Genomic DNA, 9,335 nt, shown 5'->3' with positions numbered 1-9,335 from the left:
CTGAGTGGGAAAAATATAAAGAACACTGGGAAACTTTATAAATAATCTAGTCCCATTTCTGCATCCTTTTACTCTCCCCACAGATCGAGTCCCACCAGCTGCGTCTTTCAGGTAGGGCTGAGTTACCCCTCCAGTCACCCCAGTTCCTCCAGCACCATAGGCCTCTTCCAGTTTCTACCTCCATAACCTCCTGACAGCCATGATTGTCCCCTCCAGTAATCTACTCTTGGACCTTCCTTGATTTCTAACCTCACCTTGAGGGTATGTGTTCACTCGCTCAATCATGCCCAGTTCTTTGCAACCCTTTGGATTGTCACCCACCAGGCTCCTCTGTAGTTAGAGACAATTTTAGCTCCCAGCTACCCCAAATCTCACTGTTCCTGTTTTGACTGAAATTATAGCCATTATTAACTAGGAAACTATATCTCTGTCTACCTGTCTTTATATTCTTCCTTTCTCTTTTCAGTCTCCCTGGATTCCTGGACCTCTTCTACTCGGTTGACCCTATATCGGTCATTCACCTTCATACTTGAATAGTCTCTTACTTTTAATTCTACCATCTTCATGCTCTGTGATCTCTGAGCCCTGTTCTCTGCTAGATAACTCTCATCAGCTTAGAAGTTCGGTACCAATGGGTAATGTTGTGAAAGCAACTTTTACGTAATAGTTACTCAGTTAATTGATCAGTTATGTTATCTCTTTCCATATTTGTTTAACAAATTTATTGTTACCATGGCAGAGTCAATGAAGGACTTCGTATCCCCAAAAAGATACTACTTTTATTTTTTTATTGGAGTACAGTTGCTTTACAATGTTGTGTTAATTTCTGCTGTACAAGAAAGTGAATCAGCTATATGTATACATGTATCCCCTCCCCTTGGGCCTTCTTCCCACCTCCATACCCATCCCACCCATCTAGATCATTATAGAGCACTGAACAAGAAGCTATTACTTTAAATCCAAGAGAGAAAAATCTGTTTTCCTTCTCAATGAATCTTACTAGTGATTTTTGTAATGAAGAGGTCTGGGAGAAGCTCAAGAGAGACTTTAAGCCAAGGTAAATAGGTGTGTTAAAGGGAAGCATAGCCCCATTCCATCTTTCCCTCCTCCAGGTTAGGGGAATGTTTTAAAATCATTCTACAGACTTTTGGTAAATGTAGTAGCAAGTGGTGCAGTTTCTATATTCCAAAGGAAACTTTAAACTTGATGTCTCCGATAACACACCAATACTTTAAAATATGAGAATCCCTTCCAGAAATGTAGTCACGCCAATGTTACTCACAGGTATGAAGACTTTTCATACAAAGAAGAAGAAAAGTGAAAATTGGAGGCAGAATATCCTGAATATTTAGTCCAAGTTTAAGAGTCATTTTGCCCACAATGAATCCATTGTAACCAGACTGTCAATCACAATGCTATGTGGAATAAAAATCCAGACCCTCTTAGGGAAGGATCTATAACCATGTGGAGAATGGCAGAGAGACAAGTCAGCCAATTACTAAGCATAGGAGCCATAACACACACCCGGGCAGTGATGTTTCCATGGGCGCTGAAGCCTGCCTGCCTGGGTTTGAGCCTCAGGTCTGTGTGACATCAGGCATTTCACCACTCTCTGACTTCAGTTTTCTTATTTGTAAAAAGGGCTTAATAATAGAATTGGACATGAGTTTGAGCAAACTCCAGAAAATAGTGAAGGACAGGGAAGCCTGGCGTACTGCAGTCCATGGGATCACAAAGATTTGGACACGTCTGAGCAACTAAACAACAAGCACCTCATGGGATTATTATGAGGATCAAGTGAGGATCAAGTGAGACAATAAAACTGCTTAGAATAAAGTCAATGATACTTCCATTTTTAAACCTAAGTAATAAGTAAAATAAAATTGCTTAGAATAATTCTTATTATTGATATTGATCAAATCAAGGACATCTTGCTGATCAGGAATTTGTACTATGGGAAGTCCCAAATTGAAGGCGTTGGCCCTTCTCAGTGTCTTTCAGGAGAGTGAAGTCAGGGCCTTTTTCACAGAAATGGCCCTGAGATGAAGGTTTGTGGAGGGATGGAGAGAGAACAAGTCTTCTTCCTCTTGCCTCCATGCATGGAGACTAGGTCGGCCCACTTAGACCAGACACAGAGTCCTCTAGAGGTGAACTGGTGCTCCAATGGGCTCCGAGAACAGAGACCCCACTGCTATGTAGTAGTGTTCCTTTGCCTCACTTTATTCTCTGTGCTCAGATTTCCCTTGGGTTGGGGTGTCTGGAAGAATGCAGAGTTTAGTATTTGTGAGCACTCTGTCCTTCCATATGCTTTCCCTTTTTTCCTTACATCACTAAATCCCCACTCTCCCTAATTTTAATATAAAACCAAGGAGCCTTCAATTGTGAGAATAAGCATTGTTTTGTTTTATTTTAAAGCCTCCATGTAGAAGATGGGGCTTTAATTTCTTTTTAAGAGTCCCATGTTGATTCAGGCAACGGACTACCATTAATAAAACCACATCCTAATGTTTCAATGGTATTGCAGCTCTCCACAGTCTTCACGCAAGCAAACATTTCTTTGATTCCAGTGGGACTTTTTTCCTGTGCAAATGCTACAAGCTTCTGTATTTTATTGAGTAAAAGGGGTGGAGATACTTGTTATACACCTAAATGTTCATCACTTTGCTGACAAAGGTCTGTACAGTCAAAGCTATGGTTTTTCCAGTAGTAATACAGATGTGAGAGCTGGATCATAAAGAAGGCTGAGCGCTGAAGAATTTATGCTTTCGAACTGCGGTGCTGGAAAAGACTCTTGAGAGTCCCTAAACCAGTCAGTCCTAAAGGAAATCAACCCTGAGGGACTGATGTTGAAGCTGAAGCTCCAATATTTTGGCCTCCTGATGCAAAGAGCCAACTCATTGGAAAAGACCCTGATGCTTGGAAAGACTGAGGACAGGAGGAGAAGGGGACAATAAAGGATGATATGGTTGGGTGGCAACACCGAATCAATTGAACATGAGTTTGAACAAACTCTGGAAAAAGGACAGGGAAATCTGGCATGCTGCATGCAGTTCATGGGGTTGCAAAGAGTCGGACATGACTTAGCACTTTCTACAAAACAGAGTACAAATAGCATTTTTCAGGAATACTTTACTCACACTAATCACTAAGAATTTAATTATTTTTTTCAGCTCTTGTTTCTACTTATAAATTATGCCTATATTCTATTTTTTGCATATTTGGCTTCTTACGTGTGCTGTGCATGTCTCACCTGTTTCCTCCATTGACTCTAGTCACTTCAAAGATTGAATCTTGTTAACTGTCACAGTAATTGTTGTAATGTATTCATTCCACATTTATTGAGCACTCACAATGGCTAGGTACTATGAGGACAGAATCCTTCTCCTGAAAGTCGTAAGTTCTATTTCCACACAATAAAGCATAAGGAGTAGATTAAATAACGTTATGGCAGGTGTTTTTCTGAAATCTAAAGTTGTTTCTGCTTGTGTCACATTCTCTGTTTTGCCAAAGCCAATCCCTGCCCTTACTTTCCTTCTTTAAGTTGAAATTTAAGAAAGAAAAGGAATTCAAGAACACAGAACTTTACAATTCAAAAACAGTCACCATTTTATTTAAACTCCAGTGGGTCTTCTTGCTTTCTCTCTCTCCATAGGATAGTGGCCAGAGCGTCCAAGAACCTCATGTCCACACACAGCTTAGGGATTGTGTTTGGACCCACCCTCCTGCGAGCGGAAGACGAGAGCGGGAACATGGCTGTGCACATGGTATACCAGAACCAGATCGCCGAGCTCATGCTGAGCGCCTACGACCAGATCTTCAGCTGACTGACAGGCGAGGCGAGCTACTGAGTGTGTTCACATCTGTCTCGATGCCTAATATTTTTACATTTCTGTAAACATATTTCTGAAATATTTTTTTCCTTTCAAGCGACAGATGCCTCATTTTGTGAAAACTTAATGATGATTTTGTGTTTAAGTTCCAAACATTTGAATAAAATAGTTGACAATATTTGCCTATATGTCTTCTACATTAACCCCTTCACTGCTATGCCTTCCAGCACTTCCAGGCATACATTATGGATGCTCGACGCTGTAAAATAGTGTGCAGAGGGCATGGTATATCCAAAAATAGCCTTAATGAGACTCTTGGGCATTGCACATGTGCTTGTGTATGTGCAGATATGCGAGTGAGTGTGAATGTGACTGAGAGTACAGGTATGTGTCCACACAGGTGAACCTCTTCATTACCCTGGCTGCCTCAGGCCTGTGTTCAAACACCCCTGGGTACACAAGCAGGACTCAAAGAGGGGGCAAGACACAAATGAATAATTTTTAAATAGAACAGAAGAAATCAGGATTTCAACCAAAATAGACATACCTCGTCTTTCAAGAACACTTTTATAAGTGTAAATCTAGTCCAGCATCCCTGGTGCTAGATGCTGAAATTTACAAATACATGTAGAACGGCAATTTTTCTGAAGACAAATGACAGTTCAAAACATTTGCCATTGGATATGTTTTTTACATATACTATTTGCAGTCCCATAAACATACTGTCTTATAAACTAGAAGCAAAATTAGTGCCTTGCAATTTTGATCTTTATATTATACAGGAACTGCATGCCTGCTCATTTTTAATGTTAACATCCATTTTGAATCTTCATCAAACTGTATATCTTCCTTTTTTTCCCTGGCTATGTCATTTTATGTAGAATTTTTATTATGCTTCTGAGGATGTTTTATTGGCGAATCATATTAAATCCATCTAGAAAGAACTTTTTTTTAAAAAAAGTTGTTTTTTTTTAATATGCCCCAAAGATTACTTGACTAGACTTGGATGGCTTTATCCATTTGATGGTTAGCTTCAGTTGTCATGGATAAACAAAAGGGTAACTGTCTAGAATATATCAAACATTGTTTTATTTTGAAAACTATGTTCTAGCTGAGCACATCTCATACTGGTTTTGTGAAAGTATTCTGCTGATAAAAATGTAGACTTATGTTTGACAGCTTTTTAATCAAATTCAAATTGAATAAATAAAACTAATCCACTGTGATAAAGAGTAAGTCTAGTTATTGATTTGTTCTTAAAATGAAAAATAAAGCATGTAAATAAAATGCGTGAAGCATGGACCCAAGAACAAACACTTAGAGCAATAAGGAGCTCAGAGGCCTGGGCTGTCTGCATGGATGGGGTGTACAGTGGAGGAGAGAGACTGCTCAATAGAAAGCCAGATGTTCACACAGCTCCCACATCCACCACACTGCCTGAGGAAGGAGAGGCTTCTCTCACCCCTGTTGAATGTCTTCCTTTTGGCAATGGCGCCAGTAAGTCGGCGTATGCCCAAAAACCAAGTGACCACAACAAATGCTGAAGTGTGGTTTCATCGAGTGGGATGTATACAAATACCACAAAGCCAAGGAAAGTCACACGAGACAGAACCCCATGATCTAAAGTCGCTGGTAACAGTGAGCTGACAGACTTGCCAGCTTCAAGCTCTTCTTTTATTCCACGTTGTGCTTATGTCTTTCAGGAAAACATGGAGACATGAAACAAGTCTCTGGCATTCAAGTGCTCATTTCTGTGGCATTCCATATTCTCAATGAGGTCTCCTCCAAGACTTTCATTACTACTTCTTTAATTATTTTTGAAGTGGGAAGGACTAGGTTTAGTAGTCCCAGTGTTAAAATCTCATTCCTTCCTGTGTCCATATTTAAAGTAATTCTGGGAGCAAGAGCCAGAGAGAAGCAGCACTAAGAGCCAAAGAGAAGAGGCATTATCTGCTTGGAGCAGGGACCCACAGCCCCTTGCCTCTGCTGCCTTCCAGATTTACAATCTTCAAAAGCAGCAGCTTCTTGATTTCCAATCTGATGGGATTTAGCCTGATTTAAACCCCAGCTGTGTCCTGTGCCTGCTAAGGGCATTTAATCAGAGACTAAGTTTGCTCTCTGGAGAAGACCATTCCAAGGTGCTGAGCCAAAGTGCCCTTCTGACTTATACACACTAAAGGTATAAAAAGAGTCACACTGAAAGGTCATTAGATCCCATAACATCTCAGAGACAGCACCGGTGTTCCTATCAACTGTTCCAAGTTCAAAAGCCAAGATTGTAGGTATCCTGGGTTGCCTCAATAAGGGGTTCGATTTTATAAAAACTGACCAACATTTTCCATCATGAAGACCTTAAAAGATGGTGAGCATTTCTTAAGCACCTTATCTGAGCCAGGTGCAAGTTTAGACTCTACTGATCAAATACAAAGTAAGGCAAATATTAATACACCCAGCAGTTTCATAGCCCAGTAAGGGAGACAGTTCGACACCAGATTAGGGACTCAGCCATCTTGGTAACCACGTTGCCCCAGGCTTCAGCACCTCTACAGAGAGATGTTCAAAAAGTATATTTTCCAGTTGATTTGATCAAAAAGTATTTTTGAATGAATGAACAGAAGTTAGTACAGAGATATTAGGAAGTTCAGTAGTTGACAGAGAACCAAAACGCAAATTGTGCCTAGGGTAGTCAGGTGAAGCTTCACTAGGAAGATAACCCTTTCGGTCTAATCTTGATCAACTGAATAAAATTAATCCCTCCCCCAATGTAGATGACATACTAGCAAGCAGGGGTGGCATGAGGAGAGAGCTGAAAGACCTAACATCTCCAAGGAAAAGTGAGAAGCTCACGGTGATGCACATGCCTAAAAATTTTGGAGAACAGAATTGGAGTCAGACATAGGATATAATGGGCATCCCCCATGGCTCAGTGGTAAAGAATCCACCTGAAGTGCTGGAGCCTCAGGAGATTCAGGTTTGATTCCTGTCAGGAAGATCCCCTATAAGAGAAAATGGCAACCCATTCCAGTATTCCTGCCTGGAGAATCCCATGGATGGAGGAGCCCTGTGGGCTACAGTCCATAGACTCACAAAGAGTTGGACTGAGCACACAGACATAGGACATAATAAAATATTTAGATTTTATCCTGTAGGCAGCAGAGAGCCAATGGAAGCTGTAAAATGAGAAACTTTGTTTCTTAGAAAGAGAATCTCTAAATTCATCAGTGGGCAGAAGAAACAAAGGACACTGGCATTTCTCATGTTTGTGTACATGTGTATGTGTGTACACCTCTTAACATTTTCCAGGAACGCAAGAGATAATCTTATATTCTCAGAAGCATTTATATATTATGATGAGCAAATATTTTAAAGAAATTATAACCTTAACATAACAGAACTCTAAAACAGGGTTCCTGGAGATGGTATTTTTTTTCCATCCTAAATGTTATGAGTCTGACTTTACTTAGTATATGACATATGACAGGATCACCATGCCACAGCCAGTAATTGAAAGCCATATGATAGTTCTCTCTATCCATTTAGAAAACAAAGGATCCAATTAAGAAAAATTAGAAAAGCTGTTAAAAGGGAACAGTCACTTGCCAATGGTGCTGTCCTTACAGTTTAACACAGCTAGAAATTGACCTGTACTTCTCTTTTCCACATTTATTTTTTGTGAATTATAAGTTAATCACCCTGTCAATTCCTAATTAAAAGGCCCTGCAAAGATTTTCATCCAAAAGGACTGTCACTAAGAGTTCTGGGTCAAATTGCTCTGTTGTCAAAAAGAAATAAAACCAAAACAATATCAACTCTCTCCTGGGAAATTCAAATCGCAATACGAAAAAGCAAAAACAACAACAACAAAAAGAAAACTTTCTTCAAACATAATAATCACATATTATTTCCTCAATTAAAATGTATCATCTGAAATTTAGATGAGTCTTTTTCTTAAAGCAAGGCTGCTTACTAGGGCCAGCCAATAATGTAAGTGATTTGCAAAGAGCAGACTTAAGGTATTAGGAAGTAGTAACACCAGAGGAGGGCTTCCCTGGTGACTCAGAGGGTAAAGAATCTGCCTAAGATGGTAACAATAACTCTGTATGCGAGACAGCAAAAAAGACACAGATGTATAGAACGGTCTTTTGGACTCTGTGGGAGAGGGAGAGGGTGGGATGATTTGGGAGAATGGCATTGAAACATGTATAATATCATATAAGAAACGAATCACCAGTCCAGGTTCGATGCAGGATACAGGATGCTTGGGGCTGGTGCACTGGGATGACCCAGAGGGATGGTATGGGGAGGGAGGTGGGAGGGGGGGTTCAGGATTGGGAACACATGTACACCCGTGGCGGATTCATGTTGATGTATGGCAAAATCAATACAATATTGTAAAGTATTAGTTTAATTAGTCTCCAATTAAAATAAATAAATTTAAAAAATAATAATAATAATTTAAATTAAAAAAAAAAGAATCTGCCTGCAATGTAAGAGACTAGGTTTCAATCCCCAAATTGGGAAGATCCCCTGGAGAAGGAAATGCAACCCACTCCAGTATTCGTACCTGGGAAATCCCATGGAGAGAGGAGCCTGCTGCTGCTGCTGCTGCTGCTGCTAAGTCTCGTCAGTCGTGTTCAACTCTGTGCGACCCCATAGATGGCAGCCCACCAGGCTCCTCCGTCCATGGGATTTTCCAGGCAAGAGTACTGGAGTGGGGTGCCATTGCCTTCTCCGAGAGAGAGGAGCCTGGAGGGCTACAATCCATAGGGTCACAAAGATTCCGACCTCAGTGACTAAAGAGCGACAACACCTGGGTAAAACTCAAGATGGACCCCTGGACAGAAGGGCTGACTTCTCAGCTCAAGCTGATGTTGCTTACATGGGCACATGGACACCAGGCTACCAGACCTTCAGATCTTTCATGAAAAGCCAGAAACTTAAGTGAAAATTGATTTTTAAGGGCACCTAACAAAACATACCTAAGCTGACTCAGCCCAGGGACTTCCACTTTTTTCCAACACAGTGTTGTTAAACCTTGTGATGTTGTAAAGCCAGCTCCCCAGAAAAAATAGTAGCATACAAAGCAAACAGTGGGGATATGTAAATAATCCAGAGCAATGGATTAGAGCAGAAAATGAGCAGGCTAAGAAATAAGCACTTAGGAGAACTTGCTATTTAGGTCCTGGGCAAATTATTTACTTCATCTGTGTCCAGATGTTTCCATTTTTTAAAAAAATTTATTTCTTTACTTTATTCTTGGATATGCTGGGTCTTCGTTGCCTCATAGCTTTTTCTCTAGTTTCAGTGAGCAGGGACTACTCCAGTTGTGGGGCATAGGCTTCTCATTGCGGTGGATTCTCTTGTTGAGAAGCATGGCCTCCAGGGCACTGAGGGCTTCAGTAGTTGCAGCACCTGGGCTCTGCAGCACAGGCTCAGTGGTTGTGGTGCACAGGCTTAGTTGCTCCTCTGCATGTGGGGTCTTCCCAGGTCAGGGGTCAAACCCGT

At 40.8% G+C, this 9,335-nt stretch overlaps 1 protein-coding gene and 1 long non-coding RNA gene across 4 annotated transcripts in view; one reads left to right on the top strand and one right to left on the bottom strand.

The window, feature by feature from the left end:
- ARHGAP15 (Rho GTPase activating protein 15) overlaps nucleotides 1–4,008 on the top strand; it is a 697,929-nt gene extending 693,921 nt beyond the window's left edge. For all 3 annotated transcript variants that reach the window (XM_070799862.1, XM_070799861.1, XM_070799863.1), the window contains one exon: nucleotides 3,653–4,008. In XM_070799862.1, the coding sequence (XP_070655963.1) occupies nucleotides 3,653–3,824 (172 nt within the window). In that variant the 3' untranslated portion in view covers nucleotides 3,825–4,008. The remainder of the gene's footprint in view (nucleotides 1–3,652) is intronic.
- The window catches only part of LOC139186046 (uncharacterized), an 84,678-nt gene that overhangs the window by 59,005 nt on the left and 16,338 nt on the right, over nucleotides 1–9,335 (bottom strand). The gene's annotated exons all lie outside the window — the stretch shown is intronic.

This window comes from Bos indicus, chromosome 2, assembly GCF_029378745.1.
Source record: "Bos indicus isolate NIAB-ARS_2022 breed Sahiwal x Tharparkar chromosome 2, NIAB-ARS_B.indTharparkar_mat_pri_1.0, whole genome shotgun sequence".
NCBI classification, from domain to species: Eukaryota; Metazoa; Chordata; class Mammalia; order Artiodactyla; family Bovidae; genus Bos; species Bos indicus.
This window is presented reverse-complemented; position numbering and strand designations above follow the sequence as displayed.